At 44.0% G+C, this 27,458-nt stretch overlaps 1 protein-coding gene across 1 annotated transcript in view; it reads right to left on the bottom strand.

Moving 5' to 3' along the window:
• plpp4 (phospholipid phosphatase 4) overlaps positions 1-16,689 on the bottom strand; it is a 34,221-nt gene extending 17,532 nt beyond the window's left edge. Inside the window, exon 1 of the mRNA XM_066693549.1 lies at positions 16,231-16,689. Within this exon, the coding sequence (XP_066549646.1) occupies positions 16,231-16,319 (89 nt within the window). The 5' untranslated portion in view covers positions 16,320-16,689. The remainder of the gene's footprint in view (positions 1-16,230) is intronic.
• Positions 16,690-27,458: the final 10,769 nt, after the last annotated feature.

Here is a 27,458-nt window from a genome sequence, read left to right as displayed (position 1 = left end):
ATATGGGTGTGGTATCTGTTCAGCCGATACTTCTTGAAACACACATGTCATCCCGGGCTGTTCTCTAAGAGGAGACGTTTCCCATTGTCCTCAGAGACAATGTCCAACTCTACATCACTGGCCCATTTTAAAAGAGAAGGTTATCCATTCAGGGAGGCAGATATATCTGAGGGAAGGAACGATCGGAGGGAGGCAGAATCAACTGTATCACTCTTATCCTACAGTCAGCATCTGTTGGTGGTTTCATTGTAGCTTACAAAGAAGCCAGCTGAGAGAGTAGAAGAGAAGGGGAGAGAGAGAGATAGAGAGAGAGAGAGAGAATGATGTACACAATATTCTAAACTGACAAATATCTGCTTTAAAAAAATGAAAATTTAAAGATGTAATTGAGCGACTGATGGCTGTAAAAACATTACATGACTGTCCACTGCGTACGACAATCTGTTCGGCATCATCAGTTGTTAAACGTTTAATTTAACATCTGATTTGATTGTATTTTTTCCAATGCTTTATTCACACAGCTTCTCTCGAGCAAACATTCGAGCATTAGCATGCCTCGGCTTCCTCTCGATGTCCCTCAGCACTGGCCAGACTCAATCAATGAACCCTTGTTCCTGATGCCTCTGTGGTGAAATAAAAGACCTCAGTCATGCCACACTGCGCTGCCCTCTTCCACCGGGCGCTGCCCTTTCGCGCCCGGCGGGTTACAGGTTAAAGTCGTCACGATGATCCAGCCCCAGCTGTATCAAGCACAATCGTTGTGATACTCACCAGATTGCAGGGAGAAATGAGAGACAGGGGCGTGCTATGAAGCAGCGAATGTGTGAAGTGCTTAATGGGAATGCTTCAGGCTCTACAGATTGTAATGGGAAACAAGTGAGGGATTGCCAAGCACTCAATTTTCCAAGCCCCAGAAAAAACAAAAGCTTGTTTCCATTGCATCGGGTTTATTTACAAAACACCGCCAGACTCCCGGGCAAGGGAGAGGGAAGCACTGTGCCTCCTCAGTTTGTGATTTCTGCACTCGACTCGCATTGGTTTATCTCTGCCATCCTCGCCTCCAGGTGGAAGGGAACTGAGACACGGAGACGGCTCAGCTGAGGGAATCAGACGGATTATGCCGCGGCGAGTAGAAAGCACCGCGGTGGTGTTAGCATCTTTCTTAACCAGATAGCCACCCACGCTGTGTAACACCGTCGCTGCTGGGCGTCAATGTTAATTGAGTTATTCTTAGGGCTCAGTTCTAGATACAAGAGATAATCCACCTTGTGCCTTTTTTTAATCACACAATGAGACACAGCCGTTGTGACCATACTGGCGTTGCTTCGGCTAACAATTGGTTGAAAATGCTCGGGCTTGAAGATGCTTTAGCTTTACCACTAGCACAGATGATATATATTAGGACACAAAGACTGAAGTTACAATCCGGAAAGTGAGCCAGTTTGCCTTTATACCTATCTATATAAGTGACTTTATTTCTCTCTATGGATTCTGGTCTTTGTGCCCTGGTCTGTGTGGGAATCTCACCTTCCTTCAATCTCGAGTGGAAGAGCGCAGATTTGGTGCTCATCCGGAGACGTATGCCCGACTCCTGCACCCCCCACTGCTCTGGGGATGCTTATGATTCTGTGCCCCTTAATGTTTGTTTAGGATTTCACAGCTGGAGAGACGCTGATGCCACACCCCCTGGACTCAAAATGCGGTGCATGTTCTGCGTCTGACTTACAAGACAGAGAGCACTTTGGATCTCAGTTCTTGTGTATGGCTCCTGTCTCTGCGCTCTTCCAGGCACGGTCTTCAATATGATACTGGCTTGTCGAGAGCCCCTGAGGTTAATTATAAAACCACAGGAGATCTGAACACGCCTGACGCTAATCACTGTGTACAACTTCCCCTTCTGATGGGAGGGCCGCTTCTGTCCGTGTTTCATAATTCAAGCAGAGAGGTGAATAAAACCGTGTGGCTGAGCTGTCTGTATTTGTCATCGTGTTTCTAAACAGAACATGAGGCCGGATGTTCAGGGCTGGGGTGGGATTCTTCTGACAAGAGGTGATTAATAACAGGGTCTGAAATAAATTCGATCTTATTCTGCTGTGTTGAGATGTAATATATTGTTTCATATTGTGTCATATTAGACATTGCTGTACTGGATTGGTGGGTATTGTATAAAGTATCACTCCATCTCTCTTTTTCACTCACTCTGCTTCACACTGAAGAACATTCAGAATTATTTAGTGGCATCCCCTCTCTCTCTCTCCCTCTCTCTCTCTCTCTCTCACACACATATACAGTATCTCTCTCTCTGTCTGTCTGTTTCTCTTTCTCACACACACTATCTCTCTCTGTCTCTCTCACACGCACACATTATCTCTCTCTCCCTTTCTGTCTGTTTCTCTCTCACACACACAGCATCTCTCTTTCTTTCTCTCTCTCCCCTCAATCATTTATCAAAGTCATTCGAATGCTTCACTCAGGTAAAGCAGCCAGAAAACAAAGACATCACCCAGTCTAGGCAAAGCTTCCTACTACTACTGCCACCAGTATTTCTGCTACTACTAGTAATAGTAATCAGCAATAACTGTAATTAACACAACTTTCTTTAGTCTGTCCTACTGGGGCATGAGTAATTAGCATTCTGAGTTCATCCTGAGATGCAGCAGTACTGCTATGTTTGTGTTTGCGTGTGTGTGTGTGTTGTTAATTATGTTTCACAATATGTTGCCCCACTCCGGCATCTAATCACACCACGGCTCTCTACCACAAATTGACAAAAAAAAATGGATGAGTCTTTCTCCAGGCACCTTATATATTGCATAGCCTTCCATAAACTGATTACTTCGTATTACGGTTTCTACAGCTCCGTTTGCCTTTCAGACTCTGCTCTGAAGCCGGTTATTTTCCAGAGAGGCAGCAGGAACAAAGATCTCCTTCACTCTGGGGAAACGTTCAGGAGACGTACACCAATAAATATAAAGTGCCCAACACCAGAGTGTCTGAAAACCGGCCTCAGAAGTGAATGCTGCTGAAAATAGCAGTTGAAAGATAGAAAAGATAACGGGAGAGAACAGAGGGACATTTGTGAAAGCCCCCTAAACCCGTCAGTGGATGTCAGACCCCCAAAAACACCAGGGAGCCAACGCACTCCGGGCTACTCTATGAAAGGTACTCTATGGAAAGAGCCTTCCTCACTCTCTCATGCTCTCGTTCTGGAGGATGAGTGTGGCAGGCACACACTAGTACAATGCATGGATATAATGCAGGAGGGGAGTAGGAAGCACACCGTAAACGACAAAATTGTGAGCGTCACAGTGGAGGCCGCGGTACATTCCCAGAGCAAGTGTTTAATCAGGACACAGCTGTCTTCATCATCTGCTTCCACCTTAATAATTCAAGGACCCGCCACACGAAATACAAAACGTGAGGCCCCCTCCCCCCACGGGACCCGCTCTGCTCGTCGTCTCGCTCGAGAAAGTGAGCCGCGAATTCAGATGGAACGAGTTCTGCGCCGCGAATTACACCTGTTTGGTTTCTCTGCATTGTTCTCCTTTGCAGAAATGTCAGTCTGGTCCGGGGAGAGATGGCAGGAGGAAAGGGATTCATTACAGACGACTGTTTTCTTTTTTGACAAGTGTGGCAGCTGCATATTTTGAGCTCAGATATGACAACGCTAATGTTCCTGGTGACGAGATAAGACCAGTGTTGGGGCTCAACAGACGAAGCATTTCACGTGGCTGTCAGGGGCTGGGAGGAGGATGAAAGCACGAACTATTGTCAGAACGTTTTTCTGTACAAACTTTGCTTCATAAAGAAGATATGAAAGTACACATATAACTTGGCTGATGAAGAAAACATTTTTCACACTGTGATGCTCCATTCACTTCAGTCTAACTTCATCCAATTATTGTTTGACTTTTCTAGAGATGCCAGACACAAAATAACACATTTGAGTGTCACAACAGAGAGAGAAGAACAAGCAACCTGATAGATGATGTAAGAAAACTTAATTTAAGAAAATATAACAATAATGTGTCTTTGTACACTGGAAACTGCAGCACCAACACTAGTGCCTGAGCGATCGCCCATCCTCAGCCTTGAGCTGGAATAAAGTCTTTCTCTGACAGTTTTCATCGATAACTGAGAAATCCCGCTGCTCTGTGTTGATTGCTCTTATACAGCAGTGCCTATTCAAGGAGAATTGTTATAATTCCCCCCTGAAAAAGGAGCAACAAAGAAAGATCTACAGCTATGAAGTAATCATGGATACAAACATCAGAATACAAAATACTAGGAATTGCTGAACAAAACAACTAATCAAGCAGACATGATAGTCCTGGTAATTTCACCTCCATCTGATTGTCTGACACTCACTGACTGTGGTGCAGTTCTGACCCTGAACCGGCCTCATCTCCCTTCAGGTCCGCTCAGTGCTCGGCTCCTGACATCAGGTCTTATTAAGCTCACATCACATCCTTCAATTGGCCCTTTACACAAAGCTCACAACAAATCAGCTGTCCGAATGTAAGCTGTTCTATTTTTCTCTAGGGGTTCCAACCTCCCCTATCCTCCAACTGGATGTAAATGAATGAATGAATGCCCCCCCTTCCATCACCACCACCACCTGCACCACTTTGACTGAAGCTGTCAAACCCCCGTGGGCCCCCACTACCAAGACAGATGTGTCCTCAGTGTCAGTCCCCAAAAGTCTTCCCCTGCACCTCCTTCCCCTGCAGGGCGCTGGCGGAGTGACCCCAGGAAGCAGACGAGTTAACTTAAATAAAGAGAGAAATGCCAGCAAATTCTTGCCACTTCTTTTCCTTTTCCAATTTCTTTGTTGTCGTGTCAGAAGAAGCGTAAAGGTTGCTGATGGTTTCCAGGCGTGATGGAGAACTTTATTATAAATCCAGCCCCATGATACGTGGACACCGCTGATTGATGGGGGAGAACGCTTTTTCAATTTCATGTCTCATAACCTGGTAACAGACCTGTCGTCTCCCCTGCAGGCTCTGCCAGTCAGCCGGACCGGCGGTGCGGAGACTCCGGAGTTCCTCGGCACACTGACAGCCACACGTCACCCTTTAACACACACAGGCCGGGCAACAGGGAATATGCCCATCTCCGGCAGACTGGACACGCTATCTGCAGACCGCCAGGAGGAAATGTACAGCTCACTTCATCTCCATCTGTCAGGGAGCTCACTTCAAATCTAAAGGCTCTGTCTAGACATTTGAGCACATGAATGAATGGATATCCTCCTGGTTGTTGTGTGAATGGATGTGTTTTCTATGTATTATACCCAGTATCGCCACTGAAAAGCTCCTTGAATTATTGTTTAAAGAGCCATCAGAAGTTCTGAAATACTGTGAATAACCCACAGGATATCTCTGAGTTATTCCGATGGGGTTTTTAAGAGTACACAAACCCATCAGTGGAGAAAAACTGGGCCCTACAGTTACCTCCTTCTTCTGCAGTGTCACAATTACAGCCACTGTTACTGAGCTATCAAAGGCACTACTTTATTCAAGGGCCATTGAGCTCAGGTCGTGTATTTATACATCTGCAGACTGTCTAAGTGCTTCAGTTTGCACTTCTTTTTTTCCGCACAGTTTGAGTTTGAGCTCCACGTTGCTATCTTCTGTTTAACTGAGGCTATGGGTACAACACATAACGTCTTTATCCACTTAGGAGTGAGTTTGTACATATGAAAAGAAAGCGCAGACGCAGCAGTGGCAGCAGCACGCACGTTTCAGCATCTGATTATTACACGGATGGTATACAGGCAGGTCTGCTGTGCGTGTTTGTGTATTAAGACAGCTGGGAGTCAGTCAGTCAGGCAGTCAGTGAGTCAGTGTGTTGCCTTTGAATAGTTTTCCCTCTTCTCTTAAACTCTCCATCTCTGCTTCACTAGTAATCCAGCTGGATTAGTGAAGGATAATTTCCTAATACTCAGGAAAAGTAATGCTATTCATTCTCAGGTATTCAAGGGAAGGAAAGACAAGATATGCATCCTTCTGTGAACTTAGAGATATGAGTATTTAAATATTAAACAGAATTATTATTATTTATTTTGTAGTTATTTAATTCAGACAGATTTCCACGTAACAAGTGTGAGAGAAGATGGAGAAACAGTATTATTGTTTGTTTGTTTGTGTGTGTGTGCGTGTGTGTGTGTGTGTGTGTGTGTGTGTGTGTGTGTGTGTGTGTGTGTGTGTGTGTGTGTGTTTGACAGCTCGCAGGGTTGATGCTGGTTCAGACCTCAAACCAGAATGTAAGAGATGATTGCTCTGGTGATGAGGGACTAGCTCTTTCCCAGGGGAAGAGGGTTTGAAAATGCCTTTGATATCTAAAAACATACTTTGTCCTTAAGTGACTCAGAGCCGGCACAAACATACACACAATAAATGAAGTAGAGCGAACTCCAATTAAAACCACCTTCAGAACATCTTTTTCACTTTCTTGGTTTTTCACTGATTATTTTATCCATTTCCCTTTTGGACTGTGAATTCAGAGGCATGGAATCCCTTCCAAAATCAATAATAGATGTGGGTTCAGCCTAGTAAACAAGCAGTTCAGCTAGTGAAGCAAATACAACAAAAACAAAACACAACTGTTGCCTTTGGTAAGTTCCAGTGGCATCATATTAATTTTAAACCATTTTTCAGTTTTTTACTAATGTGGTTTAATGTATTAAGCCCAGATCGATACCATGAATAAAAAACCCAAATAAAATGTAAAGAGCAGTGCACGCTTTGATTTAATTATAAACACTCTCTAATTTGATTTGGGCTTTGGGGTCACAGTGGAGGAAGAGCCAAGAACAGCAGACAAATTCAATTTACTTGAAGAGCGCGAAGGAAACGTCTCCTGTACAGCAGTGGGTGCATCGTAAGCACAGGTTTCCCTAATCAGGGCAGAGTAACATATATCTGACGGTAATGTGATGGCCAGACCTGGAGCTGTTCGCTCTCAGGTGCTGAAAGTCCTACGAGATATTCCAGTCCACTTCAATTTATTAAATTAGCAAACAACACAACACAGTCTCTGACCAAAAAACATAAGAACATAAAAACATAAGACAGTGTCCAGTCGAGAGGAGGCCATTCGCCCCATGGTGCTCGTTTGGTGTCCATTAATAACTAAGTGATCAAGGATCCTATCCTGTCTGTTTTTGAATGTTCCCAAATTGTCTCTTCAGTCACATCGCTGGGGAGTTTGTTCAGATTGTGACGCCTCTCTGTGTGAAGAAGTGTCTCCTGTTTTCTGTCTTGAATGCCTTGAAGCCCAATTTCCATTTGTGTCCCCGGGTGCGTGTGTCCCTGCTGATCTGGAAAAGCTCCTCTGGTTTGATGTGGTCTATGCCTTTCATGATTTTGAAGACTTGGATCAAGTCCCCACGTAGTCTCCTCTGTTCCAGGGTGAAAAGGTTCAGTTCCTCAGTCTCTCAGTAGGACATTCCCTTCAGACCTGGAATAAGTCTGGTTGCTCTCCTCTGAACTGCCTCTAGAGCAGCGATATCTTTCTTGAAGTGTGGAGCCCAGAACTGCACACAGTATCCAGATGAGCTCTAACTAGTGCATTGTACAGTCTGAACATCACTGCCCTTGTTCTCAATTCTACACTTTTGACAATATACCCTAGCATTGTGTTTGCCTTTTTTATTGCTTCCCCACATTGTTTGGATGGAGAAAGTGAGGAGTCCACATAGACTCCTAGGTCTTTCTCATGCATTACTTCATCTAGTTCTATTCCTCCCATAGTGTCATTATAGTGGACATTAGTGGACATTTCTATGTAATTACCTGCATGTAATAACCAGTAACAACTTTAGATCTGCAACTTCTACATACTGACTGGCCCACAGACAAGGGGGCTGATGCAGGAAGGGGCTTCTTATACAGCACTTAATTACATTACTAGTGCAATTGTTTAGTTAACTGCAAATTAAACATTTCTGCCAGCCCTCCGAATGTTTAATGCAGGCCGTGTCTTCAATCCCCTATGTGTTTTAAAACCACATCTTGAAAATTGTCTTCGACGTGCAAGGGGGTAAAAAAAGGTACCAGTAAATATTTGCAATTATGAGCAACGTGGCGGATCAATGCACTAACTGTGACCTTAACCTGGAGAAGAAAGAGCAGGAGGCCTTAGAGACCAAGGAGAGTTAGAAAGTCGCATCCTCCAATATAAAAAGCCATCTCAAAGTCTCCCGCTCTACTGTGCTAAAGAACACAGCTAGAACAGCGGCGAATAAACTCAGACCTTGAGATGTCAAGGTGCAATAAACTCTCTCTGGTTAGGTATGACAGTCAGACACAGACAAGGGTTCACATGTTCAAAAGCAATATCTTGAGCCGTGGTCTGCAAGGGCCGTGTTGCCTGTATTTCAGTCCAGGATGAAATAATAATGTATGGTGAAAATTTGTTTAAAAAAACCCTACAGGCTGCTTTACTTCAAGTGAAAAGGCGAGGCTGTTGTCTGTTGCCTCACTTTGAGTAAAAGCAGAGGAAATGCTGTCCTGCTATTCGGGAAGGATTTGAAGCTGAGCAGAGGCTTTCCACATCAGACCACATCAGTACAGCAATTCCAGTCACATTTGCACCTCATTTGCATAGCAGCATCCAAATGCACCGAGCCGGGCTCTCCCGAGCAACCAGCAGGTCAATGAATTCAGATCCTCTAACTGCATATCTTAACACCAGCTTGCTTGTTTAAATTTAATTTCCCAGTGTGCTTTTGTAAGCAGAGAAAGGAGGAGAACAATCATATAACAAGGCGAGCCACAATGCACGGTTATGTAGGAGCTATAAAGCCATAACAAGGAGGGCAAACTGTGGGACACACAGGATGATTTCCAGTGACACAGAAGTTCACTGGTGGGAGCAATGGGAGAGAGACATGGTTGGTTGTTTTTCTCTCTCACAGAAAGCTTTTTAACATGTTTACAGACCATTTTGGGAAAGGTGGGTACATTCTGCACTGGAAAGAACCACTTTGAAGTTCACCCAGCCAGTAATATATATATATATATATATATATATATATATATATATATATATATATATATATATTGAGAGTGAGAGAGTCTACCTGTACAGAGTGTAAACATTCCCATCGAAATTCAAACTAGCTTCTGGCTTCAGCTCAGACAATTCGTCAATAATGACTTTCATCACACAAGCTCCCTGTCAGAGCATCGTCTCTGCTGTCTGGCCGCCTGGTCCTCTGCTCTCTGTGTGAGCCAGCGTGGCCGTCATGAGACCTGGCTGCCCTCGGTAGCTCAGCTGCTCCCCCTGACACCTGTATGACTTTATCCCACCCGACCCCTGCACCCAACTGACGCCTCCTCCCATCTGAGCCCTCCTCTTCCTCCATGCGCATAAACAGCCTGACTTCCCAGGAGGCAGTGCCACCCTCCCCTGATGTAACTGAAGCAGATGAGATGGCTTTGACCTCATTTCAGCCCAGGTTTTCAGATTCAGAGCTTGTTGTTCCCGAGCAATTACTGAGTCCCCAGGGAACAGCCGCCCCTTAAATGGCATTGTGGACCCAAGGCAGTGGTGTTTAAACTTGTATCAGAAGAGAAAAAAAAAAAGCGAATTACCGTGAAAGTTAAACCGTTTGAAACCGAATGGAAAACGAACATGGAAGAAGGGGGCAAAAAGAGAAAAAATAACAGGTCTGTGTTGTACTTTTAACCTTTAAAATAATAGTGTTTCTGATCTTTACTTTGGGGAAACATCTGAGAAATACTGCCTGGAGGCGAGGCAGCCATTAGGGCTCGGTCTTCAACTGTGGACCCCAGAGATTTACTTTCTCCAATAACAGTCTGTCCTTCTGCAGGAGTTTTGGAGTTTCTCTCCTCTGTGCTTAATGGTTTGCTTTACTTTTTGTATTAATAGCACAAATTGGTGTTGTTGTTTCAATGGGTAAAGCTCTCTGTGGCAACTCTGCGAAGGGCGCATTACCAAAAAAATGTATTGATTGATTGAGTGATAATGGCCTAATTGACAAAGACCACCCATGGCAGCAGAGCATGTCCCGGCAGGGCTGCGCTCCAGTGAGAGTCTGTGAATCGGCAGGACTCCGCTCAGTTGCTCTGTGGAGAATAAGGATTGAGTGTCTGTAGCTCATGGCCTGATAACTGAGAGATTGATATCGATCAGAGAAAAGGGACAAAGCACTGTTCACTGTTATTCAAACTTTGTAATGTATTAGATGCCAAATGCAATTTAATTCAGATGATACACTTTGGCTGTCAGTAGGATTCCAGTGGAGCTGGCATTTACATCTTTAAGCTATGATTTAAAAATGGCTTGATTCATCTTTGTCACTATTTTCATTTTTATTTCCAGATTAGCTCAGTTGTAGAGGGACTGTTTCAGCCCGCTCACAGTCCCGTTGGTTGGAATCAGTGATGACAACACAATTGTTTCCTTTGACTGACCTGTGCAACACCCCCCAGTTTTCTTCATCTGTATTCAAAAAGACAATCAGCTGCCTAATGTGTAAAGCTAGGTGTCAGTTATTACAATTTACAGGAGGAACTGATCAAATGAAAAGGAAGACAGACATCTCAGTGTTACCCAGTTTAAAAAGCCTGTCTCATCCTGAGTATATACATGCATTGTCTTATTTATGCATAAATATAGGAAGCATATTAAATCTTGACTTCTGTAGAAGTAGGTTGTGGCTACAAGCCAGGCATACAGCCCAGCATGCTTACTTTGAGTACCAAACTTACATTTAAATGTATAAATATAAATATACAAATTGAATCTCTCTCTGTAAACACCAGTTGAGTTATCTCGCTGTCTAATCTGGTCTTGTTGTGTTTCTTCTTTTTCTTTTCTTGTAACTCTTAATCTTTCCTTATTTGTTGTTGTTGTCTGCACTATCCGTACCAGAGTAATGCTGCCATTACTGTTAATGTTTTTTATGTGTTCTCTGCCTCTTGAGAGAGGACCCGTTTCAGATGCGATATTAATGTCACGTACAGTTTAATTATCAAGGGTGGCAGAAGGGCTGGAATCAGAGGGGCTTTCTCTATTACTGAACATTTAAATCCTGTTGTAGTTTGTTATAATGCAACCATACGCTTTTGAAATTGTGTGTAAATTGAGGTGCTTAATCAAAACAGACAGAAAGTCAAACACTCACATTTCTCTTTTGTTACACTGCGTACATTTCTGTATAATTACACTGCACACAAACAGTTGTAAATTATTGAGCGCGAGATGGATATTTATAACACAGGGGGTTAAGTATAGCGGCACAGAAAAAACAGAGCTGGGTTTCTAAATCAGATTTCACAGCTTATATATATATATATATATATATATATATATATATATATATATATATATATATATATATATATATATCAGTGTCTATATAAATAAACATGCTGTATCCTTCTGCACATTCAATGCATATTCATGTTGGTAGACCTTATTCTGTACTGCTGTCAGCACAGGGATGAAATAAGAAATGAACAAAGATAAACAGAATATATGTTTTATAAAAGAAATGCTGGTAATGTATTTATATATATATATATTGCTGAAGAAGATTAAAAGCACCACCAATTGCACACACTCCAGTCTAGTCAACACTGAGACCATAGGAGCGCCTGGCTTGACGGATGCCTGGGTGCTACAGTGGAGCTCATCATTTCACCATCAATGGGTTTGACCAGCAGACCAGCTATCGTGGATATACAGTCAGCTGTTCTGAGCCGGTTAAGGCGCCTCTAGTATCTGTGTGGAGTCACAACTCCCTTCAAATTCCATTTCCATTCATCTGAGGCCCGTAATTGCAATAATATACCAACTACACCAGTAAAATTGCTGTTTTCGGTAATCTGGTTTTCATTCCCCAATGTTTGCCGCTCCTCTTGTCACAATTACCTGATAGAGGGATGGCGGGCTTTGCTGCAGTGTACAAAAGAGCTGCGTTCATTGCACACAATGCATACATATTGAAATTTGCGAGAAAGCAATTTCACCACAAAAAATTACCGTGTTTTTCACAACACCGCTTTATTGCCCTCCCAAGAGACACCGGAAGCACAGTAAACCCATTTCCCGAGGCAGCAGTGCAGTCCGGTGTCAGGTAGTGCCGCTGATGTATTGCGCTGCACTGTGAAACATATCTATCAGCTGTTTCAGTATTTTTTTTCCACATTTCACATTTCTTTCATAAACTGTTGCCTTGGTTGAAGATAGGTTGCTGTTGGGCATGCTTGGGCAGAATTTGCCTGGCTTTGGCAGCAGGGTTCACTACAAAGTATGTTGCCTCAGAACAGAATGAAAAATGTGTGTCTGCAGCTGCCGAAGAGGGAAATCAACCGTGCATTCACCTGCCTGCGAGGGGAGGGTCCCGGAGACTGAGGCAGGGCTGCATGACACACTGTTCATCACTCTCTCAGGAGCTGCAATGCCAAGGAAAGGTGGGGAGATTAGGGAGGCATGGCCACCCACCCCAGGGTGCCAGTAAGACTAGCCATCTTTTTTATCTGTCACATCGATTACCCTTCTAGTCTGAAAGGGGCTGCAGGATGTTTACACCGCTGCGTTAATCATAGGAGAGCTGGCATACGCGAGCCGGTCCCCATCAATCAGCAGTGAGTAACTTCTCACTCTCCAGCTCCTGCAGGACGGAGCGCATGTACAGTCACCCAGGCGCGTCCCACCTCATCTCGGGGAACCTGAACTAAATGCAAAATCATCATCATCATCATCATCCAATTTGTTTTGAATCATTGATTGTCGTTTGAGTCATGTAAATTTATCAAATGATTTCTCCTGCCCTGCACACCAGAGTGCCCCTGCTCTGAGAACAATAGAAAACAGTATTGATTCAAGGAGTCAAACACAATCTTTCAATTAAATATGAGGTGCATACTTGTGTTTACATAGAGGAGATGGAGATCAAAGGAGAGAGAGAGAGAGAGTTGTGACTGAATATGTTGTTTGAAAGTAGAAAGGCGTGAATAGAGGGAGTTTGCAGGATTCTATTTGCATTCACTGACCAGTTGGTGCTCCTGTCCCCCTCGCTCAGTCAAACCCAGTCTGGTGTTCAGAGACACCCTGCTGGCCTGTCCTGGGTTTGACTGACCTACTCCTTAATCACACTGAGCCTCTACACAGGTGAATCTCTTTTGTGAAGGTTTGTATACACATGCTTATCGGACCCGAATGGACCCTGTGGACCCCCAGAGATTTATTTTCTCCTACATGCCATCCATAGGAGTTTTTGTTTTGACTTGGATACCAGATAAATCAAGTTAAATGCATAATACATTAAACAAAACATCTAATTTCCAATAGTTTGTTTCTCTGAACTCTGAATCTCATCTGACGTTGCCTGACAACATGCCCTCCAAGCTGAGCCAAGTGTCAAATGCAACCAATAACAACACTTGACATATGAATTTTAGACTAGACTTGCTCTCTCCCCTGATCCCCGGGGGCTGTTCCAGACTGGAAGGTGATTGATTGTTCACTTCATACATTTAATCCATTCCTATCTACACTGACCATGACATTATTTCATCCACAGCCTTGTACTGACCCAAAAGAGGCTGTTTCAATTTGTGCCTGTTAGCATTCAGCAAAAACAACAGCAACAACAACCGCAACTACAACAACAAAAACAACAACAGCAACAACAGTGGCTCCTAAAATCAAAGCTTAATGGTTCTCATAGAAAACTACGAACACAGAAAATGCACACCCTCACAATGGAAGAAGCCGTGAATACAAAGGAGAAATCAGTTGCTATGGGGCTGCATTAGAGACATATCTGCAGGAGATAAGTTAAAAAGAAAGGATAGAAAGAAAGAAAAGAAAGAAATTAACAGGATGTTCCGAGTTATTAAACCAACGCAGCTCATTAACACCAAGCCGGTCACAGAGGCTCCTTGTGCTCTGTCCTTCGGCACAGATGTCAAAAGCCAGGTGCTGCAGTAAGTAGCTCAGCAGCAGCTGGTGTTGGTGCAGACGTCACTCCAGCTCCTTGTCTGTGTCAGTGTGTAAGAGTGGCCACTGAGGACCACATCGTTTCAAGTACACACTACATGTCTTTGTGTGTGTAAGCATTCAGGTGTGTGTGTGTGGGAGGGAGGGAGAGAGGGATTGAGAGAGAGAATGTTCAGGAAGACCGGTCAAGATTAATGTCTCACTATTGTGCTAATCCATCTTTCAATTAAATGATTTTACATTGTTTAGAGATCAGTAAAAGCACTACCTACAGAGAGCAATTATACCCCTGGAACGCTCTGGATCTGTCTCAATGAAAATGGGCTTTGTTGATTCATTGGCTGGATGAAGATGAAGCTGATCGTGGCATCTCTCACTTTGTCAGTGCAGGACACAGCCGTTTCGGCAGTGCTCTGGGGGGGTCACCTCATTGGTGTGGACTTAATCCCTGTTATAACAGCAGTGAAGCACTTTGGAATGAGAATCAAAGACATTTTGTGGAAACATTTGCTGTCCGCCCCAGCCCTCCGTCCAGCGGCATTGTGGACCTGAAGACAGAGAAGTCCAGATCTCCTGCTCAGCCATTGTTTTGTTCTGTACAGGTTCTGCTCTTTCTACTACAATCCCCGCTGCCTGTTCTGTCCCTGCTACTGGTTGTCTGACAGAGCCCTATTGCCTGTGGGTATCTGGGCCTCTCTTTGTCTGTGCCTCACGTGCTCTGAGGGACAAAACCCTCGCTGCCTCAGCAGGACCTAATCATGGCGAGGCAGGCAGAGCTTAAAGTCCCTGTACAGCGGATTGCTTGTTGCTGCTTTTCCACGTCCAAATCCTTCACACTGAATCACCTTTCTGTGGCGATTATCCGGAAAATGCAGCAGGTAAACAAAAAGAAAGACTCCTGAAAATCTCCTCCAAGCTGCCTCTCACCATCTCACCTGTCTGTCCAGGTGAGGAGCACACGCCTCTGTTCAGAGCGATGGCGTTAGACAGAGCACCCCAGCCACCCTGTGTTGCACTGACACACTTTCAGACTCCAGTGAAGCGCCATCTATTCTGGTACACTTGAACAGGCAGACGCATCGCCTGGGTCTCAACTGTGTTTGAAAGCAGGCTTCAGCTACAAAGCAAACCTAGAAAACCCGAGTCAATTTCACATTGGAATGGCAGCCTGGGCAGTTATTTCTGCTTGATTGAAGCAGCGCGGTGATGCACTGGGAGCTGCAGCGTGCACCAGAGTCTCACAATCAGACAGCAGACACTGACTGAAGACCACAAAGAGACACAAAGCTGCTACAGCACACTGCCCAGGGGACCGTGCAACACCCTCACGTATCACAACCCCTGACTTTATTAACACAGGGGTGGGGGGGTAACATATGCTGTTGCTCAATAAATCAGACAGACACATAATGTGGCAGCTGTTGAGTTGCCATGTCTGTCAGAGAGCCCCTCTGTGGCTGAAAACCTCAATGTGACAGAGAGCCCCACTGGAGCTGTCCCTTCAGCACCCTTCGGCCGCCGCTGTCGCCGGGCTGAGCAGAGGGAGCCGGCAGCAGGTCGAGGGAAATGCGCAACGCAAGACAATCAGCCTTGCTTTTGAGCTGTGGTCTGGTTTCGTCACTCCAGACGAACATCTAATCAAAACCACAGCGCGATCTCCCTCTATATACAACACGATCCCATTGAAAGAAATACAGACACTCAAACTTAACTAGAGCTTGTAGCGCGCTGCTTGACAGAGGCAGTACACCAACCAAACCATAAAAAGCATGAACACGTCGTATTTATGATGATGATGATGTGGATTATTATTGTTCTTGCTGTTGATGTTGTTGTTATAAACTGTAAACACAAAATGATTTTTATGAATTCGTACAACGCAAACGACAATACGACTGCAAGAAACACCGCTCTGAAACCCCCCGGAGAAAGACGCCAATAAATCCTCCAGCCGGTGCCAAACGTGCTAAATGCGGTGCGGAGAGTCAGAGAGTGTTCTCGACAGGAGTGAGGGATCTTTTAGTCCCAGAAAATCACTTCCACTGCCTAGAAAAGATCAATGTGAATCATTTCACAGGAATTCAACTAAACCCTGATAATAATACTAATAATAATACTACTACTACTACTAATACTAATAATAATAATAATAATAATAATAATAATAATAATAACAGCAATAATGCAAACGCAGTGGGAAAATAGGTCAAAAGTAATGCAACAAGCAGGCTTGACTTTTGCAGCCGTACTCACACAAACACCCCGAACAGCAGGACTCGTATCCCGACCTCCACAGCCAGGTCGCGCATGCTTTTCCTCCGGTCAGTGGGAGACAACTTCATGGCAGCTTCCCGTCCCCGGCACCGGACCCGGGCAGCGACAATCCGAGCTCGCCTCCTTCACGGACCGGCGCTCAGCGCACATCCACAGCCCGCCGGGAGCCGCGACTCTGCCATAGAGGCTCGAGTGCGCTTCTCTAAACCTCTTCTGCGACACCTGCTGCGGAGAGTACCTGTCCGCCCGGAGGACCTGTCTCTCTCTGCGCTGGTCAGCTGTGCAGATCTGTGCAGGGATGTGAGCCGGGCTGTGCGCAGGGATGTGCGCAGGGATGTGCAGGGATGTGCGCAGGGATGTGCAGGGATGTGCGCAGGCGGCTGCGGCTGCACGGGCTCCGGACCGCAGGTGAGGCTCGCGCTGCTCGGATCCCCGTCCGCTCGCTGCCACGGCAACCGCGCACTGAGGAGCGAGGCTCGCGGGATGTGCACGTCATTTCTTTCTTTCTTTATTTGTGCGTGTGCATATTCCTGTGCTCACTTATTCAAATATATCAATAGTGGTCACTCCCCCGTTCTGGGTGAGGATGACTACCACAGTCCTGCTCAGTAGGCTGTTACTGAGAGTAATTGCACTTTGTATTGAGCTGGGGGTCCGTGCAAACGCCTTATTTTAATTCAATCATACCATATAACACGTTACTATTGCTGCTGCTGAACTTAAGGCATGCTAGCTGATTAGTAGTATTTTAAACATGTTTTTATTAATTTGTTTAATTTAATATAATTGTGAACCAGAACTAAAAAGTTTGAACACAGATTCCTTTAATTTTAAATAATTGATCTCTCTATTATTTGTCATACGAATTAGAAATAAGGGTTTCGGTTTCTCTTTGTTTTCTTGTTTGTTTTTAAAGCAACACTTGTTTGGGTGCTGCGGCTCCACGGGTGTTGTGAATTAAAGGGTCCCCGGTGAAATCTGCGGGCAGCTGGCAGCTCTTGTCATAGCTGTAATGCATTGCATATTGAGAGCAGCAGCACCATCATCTGCGCGCTGTCAGACCAGTGAAACCAGCAGGTCAGCAGCCAGCGCTGTCCCGAGCAGAGCTGCACCGAGCGGATTGGCAGCGGGCATTAGCGTGTGTCTGATGAAACTGTCGTCCTTTAAGTGTGGGAATCAACATGACAAATACTAACCCTAGTTGTATGTAAATTGATACGTATATTGGTTTTACTGCTATAGTTGGACAGAGATGTTTATAGAAGATGCAGCTTCGTGTAAATTATATCTGTGCATTCCCTGTGGGGCTGAACAATCCTTCATAATACAGTAGCTTTGCACTTACGCACAATGTGCTTTTTATGTGTGTGTGTTTATACACAGCAGCGCTCCTATTGAAAGGAAATCCACCCATTTACCTGAAGAGAAAAGTATTTGATCAATGCATATTACCAGTGAAAATGTGATATATAGCCTATGTGCACAGGGGAGAGAGAGGAATAATCACAACCCCTTCAGTTATTGTTTTCTTTTGTTTTGGAGTTGTTGTTCTTAGTTTGCCAATACAAAGGTAAAGACTGGAGAAAGGTGACTGGAGACACTACCAGGCTGCGTCTCTTGTGCTGGGACTGCTCAGTCTTCATACTTCACACAGCGCAAAACCCCAGCTGAAGGCCGCTGTTGAAATGCTAAGAGTCTTGTTTGTTTTAGCCAGAGAATTTGAAGGCATACATTATTACTTTGGCAGGAGCGTTTTGAAGTTATGGATCGGCTCTTGGCGCTGGCTCCACAATCACTTTGTTTTCCTCAGACAGATCCATTCAACAACTGAGTGAGAGGGAGGAATATATTGTGTCTATTTGTTGTTATAATGCGCTGCTAATGATGGGACTGCACGGCCCTGTTTTTGACAATCAGCTTCAGAGGAGAAAGCAGGTCGGAGCGGCAGCAGTGATGGAGAGGTCTAGCAGAAAGCAAACTGAATGCACTGTAACTATAAATGTACTGCAGAGAAAGGCATCAATATTTTACATCCACTAAAATAGGCTTTCTATTTACCACCTGTCTCTCGTTTAGTTTTTAGTTGGGGGGTTTTGGCAGTAGATTTTTTATACATGCAGGTTCTTTCTTCTCTCTGTAAAGCTATTAACTGCAAAACAGAGTTTTCTGTAGATTAATAATTCTGTTTGTGTCTGAACCTTTACTTGATGTTCACTTTGAATGTTTACTGGGCTGAATGCAGACACAGAGATCTTGAAGAAAGCTTTTACATTTTTCTCATTTCATCAGCACTGGCCTTGTAATCCTCTCGTTATCTTTCTCTCGCTAGCTAATGAGGACAAAATAGAAACACATCAAATGATTTTGCAAGAAAAGTCTTTTCCTGCAGCCATCGCTTCACACTGTGGCAGCCCCCAGGTGCCTGTCTATTAGTCAACACGGGCACATGCTGTTTTCTCCACAGCTCTACGTTCACAGTAATATCAAGTCACACTGTGGACTGTGATATTAATGGGTCGATTAGGAGGCTAATAAATTGGCTTGGCGTGGAGCCAGTCCTGGGTGTGAGTGGTCACTCTCTGGTCTAGTGAATCCTCCGTCTCCCCTCGGCTTTCAGTGCCTTATTATGCCTTGAAAGATGTTTCCTTGGAATAACAACATCTGCATCTGAGAACATCAGTGTCAAAGTGTGAATGTTAAAATGTCAATGGAACAGACACTGCAAAGATGAACGGATACGGACAAAGTACACTAGTGAATGGATCACGAGAGATGAAAAAGATGAGCACACAAAAGATGAGAAGAAGAAATTATTAACTTTGCAGGCGTGACATACAAATGGGAAGCTATAGATCAAAGCAAGTGGAAATATGACATCTTGGGAAGGCCTTCATCCAGCAGTGGCTTGATATGGGCTGTTGATGATGATACATACATATACACTCACCTAAAGGATTATTAGGAACACCTGTTCAATTTCTCATTAATGCAATTAGCTAACCAACCAATCACATGGCAGTTGCTTCAATGCATTTAGGGCTGTGGTCCTGGTCAAGACAATCTCCTGAACTCCAAACTGAATGTCTGAATGGGAAAGAAAGGTGATTTAAGCAATTTTGAGCGTGGCATGGTTGTTGGTGCCAGACGGGCCGGTCTGGGTATTTCACAATCTGCTCAGTTACTGGGATTTTCACGCACAACCATTTCTAGGGTTTACAAAGAATGGTGTGAAAAGGGAAAAACATCCAGTATGCGGCAGTCCTGTGGGCGAAAATGCCTTGTTGATGCTAGAGGTCAGAGGAGAACGGGCCGACTGATTCAAGCTGATAGAAGAGCAACTTTGACTGAAATAACCACTCGTTACAACCGAGGTATGCAGCAAAGCATTTGTGAAGCCACAACACGTACAACCTTGAGGCGGATGGGCTACAACAGCAGAAGACCCCACCGGGTACCACTCATCTCCACTACAAATAGGAAAAAGAGGCTACAATTTGCACAAGCTCACCAAAATTGGACAGCTGAAGACTGGAAAAATGTTGCCTGGACTGATGAGTCTCGATTTCTGTTGAGACATTCAGATGGTAAAGTCAGAATTTGGCGTAAACAGAATGAGAACATGGATCCATCATGCCTTGTTACCACTGTGCAGGCTGGTGGTGGTGGTGTAATGGTGTGGGGGATGTTTTCTTGGCACACTTTAGGCCCCTTAGTGCCAATTGGGCATCGTTTAAATGCCACGGCCTACCTGAGCATTGTTTCTGACCATGTCCATCCCTTTATGACCACCATGTACCCATCCTCTGATGGCTACTTCCAGCAGGATAATGCACCATGTCACAAAGGTCGAATCACTTCAAATTGGTTTCTTGAACATGACAATGAGTTCACTGTACTAAACTGGCCCCCACAGTCACCAGATCTCAACCCAATAGAGCATCTTTGGGATGTGGTGGAACGGGAGCTTCGTGCCCTGCATGTGCATCCCACAAATCTCCATCAACTGCAAGATGCTATCCTATCAATATGGGCCAACATTTCTAAAGAATGCTTTCAGCACCTTGTTGAATCAATGCCACGTAGAATTAAGGCAGTTCTGAAGGTGAAAGGGGGTCAAACACAGTATTAGTATGGTGTTCCTAATAATCCTTTAGGTGAGTGTATATAGATTAAAATATATACATATATCAGTGAGCTTTGGTTCTAATGTGAGGATGCTTTCTGACAATCCAATTTTATAAGTGCAGTGAGCGTCTCTTGGCAGGGGCTGAGTGTGGGTGTCAGACACATGGATTATGAGCATGTTCAGCTCCTTCTATTAATCATATATATATATTTTTTTAAATAGTGTCATCAGCATCATTGGCTGGCGTCCTGTGAGTGCGAGACGGTGTCCTCTGAACGCCTGTCTCTGTGCTGAGCTAGCAGGGGTGGGAGTGAGACTGGGAATCAGGCGAAGCGTCTCTCCACACATCGGGCCGCCACACGGTCAGCGAGCCGCTGCTGAGACATGAGCAGAGTGCATCATGCGCGTCTCTGAAGTTGCCTGGTGGGCCCGTCTCGGCCTGCTGGGTGGATGTGTAGCAGCGGGGCTCCTGCGGTGAGGCTGTGGAGAGGGGCCCTGCGGAGAACATTACGATCGATAATCAATGTGCGCTGGGCTCTGCAGCTGCCACCCACTTCTCTGTGTGGAATTGACTGGGTCACCAATAACAATAGTACAATAAAAGAGTTCACTGTCACGTTGTGAAAGTCTGTGTGTTGTCTTTTATCTGTATGAGAGAGAGAGAGAGAGAGAGAGAGAGAGAGAGGGGTAGAAGAGAAAAGTTCTGTTCCATACCTGTGACACATTGATGGAGGGCAGTGGATCAGGACGATCACTTTTGTCAACAGTGAAACAGCAGCCCTGCTTCATCGAAACGCGCAGATCGGGCTGCCATTGCCATTCATTTCAGGTAAACAGATTTATCATGTTTACATGGCAGATCAAATCCCGCTCCCAATCTCACCGAATACTCAGCCATGTGAAAGGTGCAATCATTGCCAGGATATTTATAGCCGTCAAGTTTTCATGTGAATCCAGCGGGCCTTTCAAGTTGCCGGGATGTTATTTTTCTGCACTTCACACAAAGGTAGCTTGCCATTCGGAGCAGTTTGTTTCTATTATTAATATCGGCTCTCGGAGGACCAGGAGCCCGACCTCTCTCAGCCTCTCACTCAAACCCCACTGCTCGTAGAAAACGTTTGTGAATATCGAATGCTCCCAGAAGTAATATAATCGATATTTAAAAGAAGAGTAAGTGCGAAAACAGGGGCTGCGCTGTTGAGTACAGCTGGTATGAATCATCAAGAACAGAAAAAGGAAACTTCCCCTTATATATATTTATCCACTAAGGGATATGTATATATATTGTTTTCTTAAGAAATTAAGAAACATAAGAAAGTGTCCAATCGAGAGGAGGCCATTCACCCCATCATGCTCGTTTCATGTCCAATAATAACTAAGTGATCTAAGGATCTTAACCAGTCTATTTTTGAATGTTCCTACATGTTCAGCTTCATCCACATCGCTGGGGAGTTAAATTACTCTGTCAATGAACTACACTAAATAAATAAGAAAACCCTGCATCAGTAATTGGCATCTATTTACAGAAGATATGCAAGATAGTCCCTGTTAAACATTCACCTGAGAATTATCTGACAGCTGTACTATAGTGAGCGTTTGTGGTTTTTAGCTCAATTAACTGAAAGAGATATCATTCTGTACGGCCTCCTGCAGTCCTGACAGAAACCAGTATAAAAACACACAGTAATACCCGCAGTTTACACACAAGACAAGTCACAAGACGCTGCCGGCCCCTGGGGTGCTGAGATTGGCAGCTGAATATCCAGAGCGCCGGCGGGGGCTAGTCAGGTGCCCCAGTTTCTCCTGCGCTGGAGTGAGGCGTCCAGGCGGCGTGGAGATTAAATGCCCCTCACCCCAGCGGTGGTGCGCTGAGCACTGTGTTCTGGCCTCCATATAGACGCCCGCTTTCCCCCGGTAATGAGGCAGAGAGGGACCACAAATGAGCCAGCAAATTAATTTACTTTCATCAAAATGCAAATTATACCAGTCCTTAAAAACAGTTTCAACATATTTGCTCACACACACACAAACACACACGCCACTGTTTAATGAGAAGAGCAAATGCTCAGAAGCTCCAAACAGAAATTGGAGGCAGACTGAATCCGCAGCAGCATCAGGAGACGCAAGAGTCTGACACAGGCCTGTGCCGGAGCCGCACTGGGAGACCGGCACTGCACCGGCACTGCCACTCAGACTTAGTGCCACCATGGTGTGGATCTCACACAGGTCACATCAACGTCTTGTGTGTGTGTGTGAGGCTTTTGAATCTGTTGCTCTGAGCTTAGCGCATGTGCGTTTCCATGTTGTTTACATTGTAAATGTTGCCTACAGTCGAAGAGAAAGCAGTACCAGCCCAGATGCCCACCGGGCAGCGGAACATAACGTGATAAACATCACAGCTCCAATCCCATGTGAACTCTGATGATACACCAACGCACACATCTGTCATTGTTGACTGTACGTTGTTGACACGTTTGTGATGATACGGCTCCCTGTTTGTGTTGTTTGTTCAAATCTCTGTTTGTTACGCTGTGGCAGAACTGATGAACAGAGCTGCTGAAAGGTGTGCTCACAGCGCACTCTCAAGAGGTGTGCAGGGGACGCGATTTAGTGCTGCACAGCGCTTTGAAGACACTCTCTGTGCCTCATGCTGAACAAAACAGAGATGCGGACTCATCCAGCATAAATCATCTTCTTTCATTGCATTCCCATCTAAAAAACGAAATAAAAATCAATCCTACGGTGGCATTTTGTCAACAACTAGAACACCACGGTGATGTTTTATGTGACACGTTAGAAAGATATTTCCTCAGCTTATGCTGCGAGTCAATGAGACGAATAGCTGCAGATTTTTCTGAGCCTCAATGACAGTGATGGCTTTGAGACCCATTCATCCCGGGAAGCGAGGCCGGCTCTGTGGGCTGGAGATCCCAGGCGACCGCAACGCAGCAGCAGCACACTGCCACCCTGCCTGTGGGACCGCTGGGTTGTTTTCTGCAGTGTCGATGATAGTGAATGTGACCAGTAGATCGTCTAGGTCGAGTTTGTTTTGACAGCCCTGATGTTCAGGTTGTGTTCATCACATTTAATCAGTAAGAAGGGAACAAAACAAAAGCATGAATCCTATTGGATGTCAGCGGTCCAATCAGGGCCTGAGGCTCACTTCCACTCTGCAGAATAATGATGGCGCCATTACTACAAACTGCACCGTCGTCCCATGATATAGGTGTGATATTTATAAGCACAGACACATTATTACAAACAGATATCGATGCGTCGGTCAGCTGCCACGCTGAGCTAGTGGAGTGAGAACACGCTTCACAGGCGCTCAAATGAGTGGACGAGCACCTAGCGCCCGCGGACGTCCTCCACTGCAGCCCTGCCGCCCACAGTGATGCAGTTTCATAAGTGGAGGGTCCGGAGACTCCGCAGGCCCCCCCTCGGTCCCTCCCCGTGGCCTCCAGGTTGCCATAGTTACCTGAGGGAAAGGCAGAGGAGAAAGCGTGCGCCACCGCGCTTCCCGCCTGAGGGGACTGCAGACACAGCACCATGCTCCAGACACCCGGACAGCACAGAAGTGTCTTCCCTATCCATCACCTCACAGTGCTGCCTTCCCTCAGGAAAACCAACACAGTTTTGTTCATGTCCGTTTGGATTGATTGATTGATTGATTGATTGAAAGCAAACAAACAGATAAACAACAGAGGGCTGTGGCAGTGCCAGGTCATGCAGGCTAATGGGCACTGGTGTGTAGAATGCACTGGCACACATGATTACAGAGGCTCATCAACACGGGGAGCAGCAGCAAACTGTGGTCATGATTTCCCTGCATAATTGGACATTAATGGCATTGAGACATTTGTGCTCTATATACATGCATAAAAGAAACCGCAATGCATAAATATCAAGTCAGCGCTTCATAATTCACCCTCTGGAGAATAACTATTAAAAGACTGAGACAGGAAAGGACAGGAGAAAGGATCTGGAGTTGCCGATTATCTCTCCGTCCTTATGCAACAATCAGCAATCGCGTTGAGACAGCGCTGCCTCCGAGCTTGCGATTGTGTGCATTATTTATGCGTCTCTTGTTTGTCTGTTTGTTTGTTGTCTGTGACACTCACTGACAGCCACCGGGATTCAGCTGACTTGCATTCCAGTGTTCGTATTATCAAAACAGGCATTCCTCTGAGTAGCAATTACTGCACTCACACTTAACTTGTAATAGTGTGATGGTCTGATTGTTTCCTCATGTAATATTTAACCATTTATATTTTATACATAAGGTTGTGCTGGAGGGAAAAACACCTGTGAACCTGGCAGACAGGGACAGGAAGTCTCAATGCTCACAGGGGAAATGGGGTCCCGGGCAGACACTGTGCTGAGAAAGCATGCGGAGTGCAGCAATTGAGAAGTTGTGTTTCCTTCTCCCTGCAATGCTTTTTTACACACAGTTTTACACGGAAGGCAGGATAGCTCTTGCCAGGTTTATGTCATTCAAGTTGCAATATTCCTCTTAGCAGCTTTGACCTTTTCTACCTACTTTCCGCAGAGTACAATTCAAAATATGGAAGCTCTCAGTGGCCAATCTGCCCTATGCCTGACCTTGTTTTTAATGTGAAAGTCCTTGCCTTGGGCTCTCTGTGTCTAATATACTGCCCTGGCATATTCCTAGCCTTTACAGAGGATTAAATAATAATATGACAGCTTCATGGTCTCTGGTGTCATAAACACAAATTTTAGAAGCCACTTTTATCAAGTTCACCGACAATGAACGTGGCTCGACATGGAACAAGACCACACTGATAAACGTGTGTATTGAAATCTGCAAAGGAAGGACTTTCAAACTTCCTTCTAGTGTTGAACCCCCGAAAGGGGAGATGATTGTGAAAACAAGCACAGTGTTTCCTCAATAAAGGCTTTATCGTGAATCAAATGCAATAAAATATACAATACATACTATGTACAATAGACAATATAATGAATTGAGATGTGCACACTATCAGGAAATCAGCCTTTACATATTGCTTTACAATAATATATAAACTAAAGATATGCATAATCTACTAATTATATAAATACATTTTACTTTTATACTGTGTACAATTTTCTTATAACATCTCATTCTCTTATTATAACTACACATGTAAACGACAGCTATGTCTACTAAACAACAGAGTCTCTGATCTCCTTCCGGCACTTACTCAAAACACATCTTTTCAGACTGTACTAGTAATTTAGCCATTTACTCTCCTGTGAGATTGAACTTGTACAATGTTTTGTCATACTCTTGCCTTTGCATTACTAGCACTCGTATTGTTGATTTTGATTTCTCCTATGCTCCCTCTCCCTCAGCTCTTAGCTTTGACTTAACGTCTTTTCATTCTAGGATGTAGACCTTATATATTGTTTACTGTATATTTCATATACACTTGTGTAAACTGTGAATTTGTAAAATGTATTATGCCTTGAATTGCACAGTATTATTGCACTTTGTTATTGCTCTTATATTTTGTAAGTCACCCTGGACAAGGGTGTCTGCTAAGAAATTAATAATAATAATAATGAATACTAGTGTAAAGCACAGGCTAAGCAAAAGCTTTATTACAGCAATGTCACATGGCCGGCAGGGTTGGGGTCAATTCCACTAATTCAATTCCAATTCCATTCTTTATCCTTTTAAATTCCATCAAATCAATTAATTATCCAAAACACTTTCCTAAATTCCTTTTCAATTCAATTCATCTCAATTCCAAATTCAGATCAATTCTGCAAACTCAATTCCAATTCGATATTTCTCCCACACCAATTCCTTAATCCTTAATGGTTTCCTTCTTTGTTAGCATCACTTAAGTTTTCAAAGTGATCAAACACCAGAGGCTCCTCTGACATTGTGAAAGTGTTTGTCCAAATCGGTAGGCAGTGGGTCCTCAGCCAGTCCAGGTTCAATCACAACATCAGGTTCTCAGTAACAGTCCAAAACACAGTCAAAACCACCGCAATCCTCCTACCCAACAAACAAGGAGAGCGAGGTAGGTCCTTATATAGTAAGTTTTAGAACAGTGGGTAATTGCAAGTAATTGAGATGGTTCTTGTGATATATCCTTCCCAACAAGAGGGCAGGACTAGGACACTGTCTTGTATGAGTGTCTATTAGGTGGATGAGGAGCTCATTGGCTGAGATTCAGATAATAGAAATTCCTCAGTTGCTAGGAGGCCAGGAAACATTGACCTGAGAAGCTGCTGAGAAACATCTGCCTGTAATTTTAATAATAAAACACTGTCTTGTAAACATTGTTTTGTCTAAATCATTGGAAAATTTGATGAAAACACAATTATTACAAAGTAAAATAGTTTAAGAACAGATAATACATCATTATAGATGATTCATAATGGATTAAAAAGGGTAAAATGGTAAAATGATTAAAACAAGGCACATGAAAAGCATTTCCAATTCAAATTCTGAAGTATGAGATATTGACAATTACAAACTCAATTCCAGGTTAAAATGTCTAAATTCCAATTCAATTCCAATTCCAAAGACTGAAACATTCACAATTCCATTTCATGAATTTGAATTACAAGAATCATTAAGAATTCAAATTGGAATTGATCAATTCAAAAAAGTATAATATTTGAGAAAATGATAAAATACCTGAAAGAGGTCATGTTTGTGAAAACAAGACTCAGCACATTGATTCCTCAACAAAGGCTTTATCCTGAATGAGGAAAAACAGCGAGAGCTCCTCCTACTGCATACTTGCAGGCATAAGTAATCAATCCTGGTAGATTAGTCTCTACCAATCGATACACGATATAGGACAATTATCTTTTTAAGAAAACAGCATGAATTCCGACAGTTGGTAACTAACATGTAGCATATACGTTAACATATGCATATACTGTTAATGGCATAATGTGCATTTGTATTTTATCTATCAAACTAACATATATAGCTACCAGCATATACTGTTAAATGAATAATGTGCATTTTATCTATCAATCACACTAGCTCATGCAGAAATATATATATATATATATATATATATATATATATATATATATATATATATATATATATATG

This window comes from Amia ocellicauda, chromosome 20 (genome assembly GCF_036373705.1).
Source record: "Amia ocellicauda isolate fAmiCal2 chromosome 20, fAmiCal2.hap1, whole genome shotgun sequence".
In the NCBI taxonomy this organism is placed as follows: domain Eukaryota; kingdom Metazoa; phylum Chordata; class Actinopteri; order Amiiformes; family Amiidae; genus Amia; species Amia ocellicauda.
Note: the sequence above shows the minus strand (reverse complement) of the source record. Positions and strands in the feature narration are given on the sequence as shown.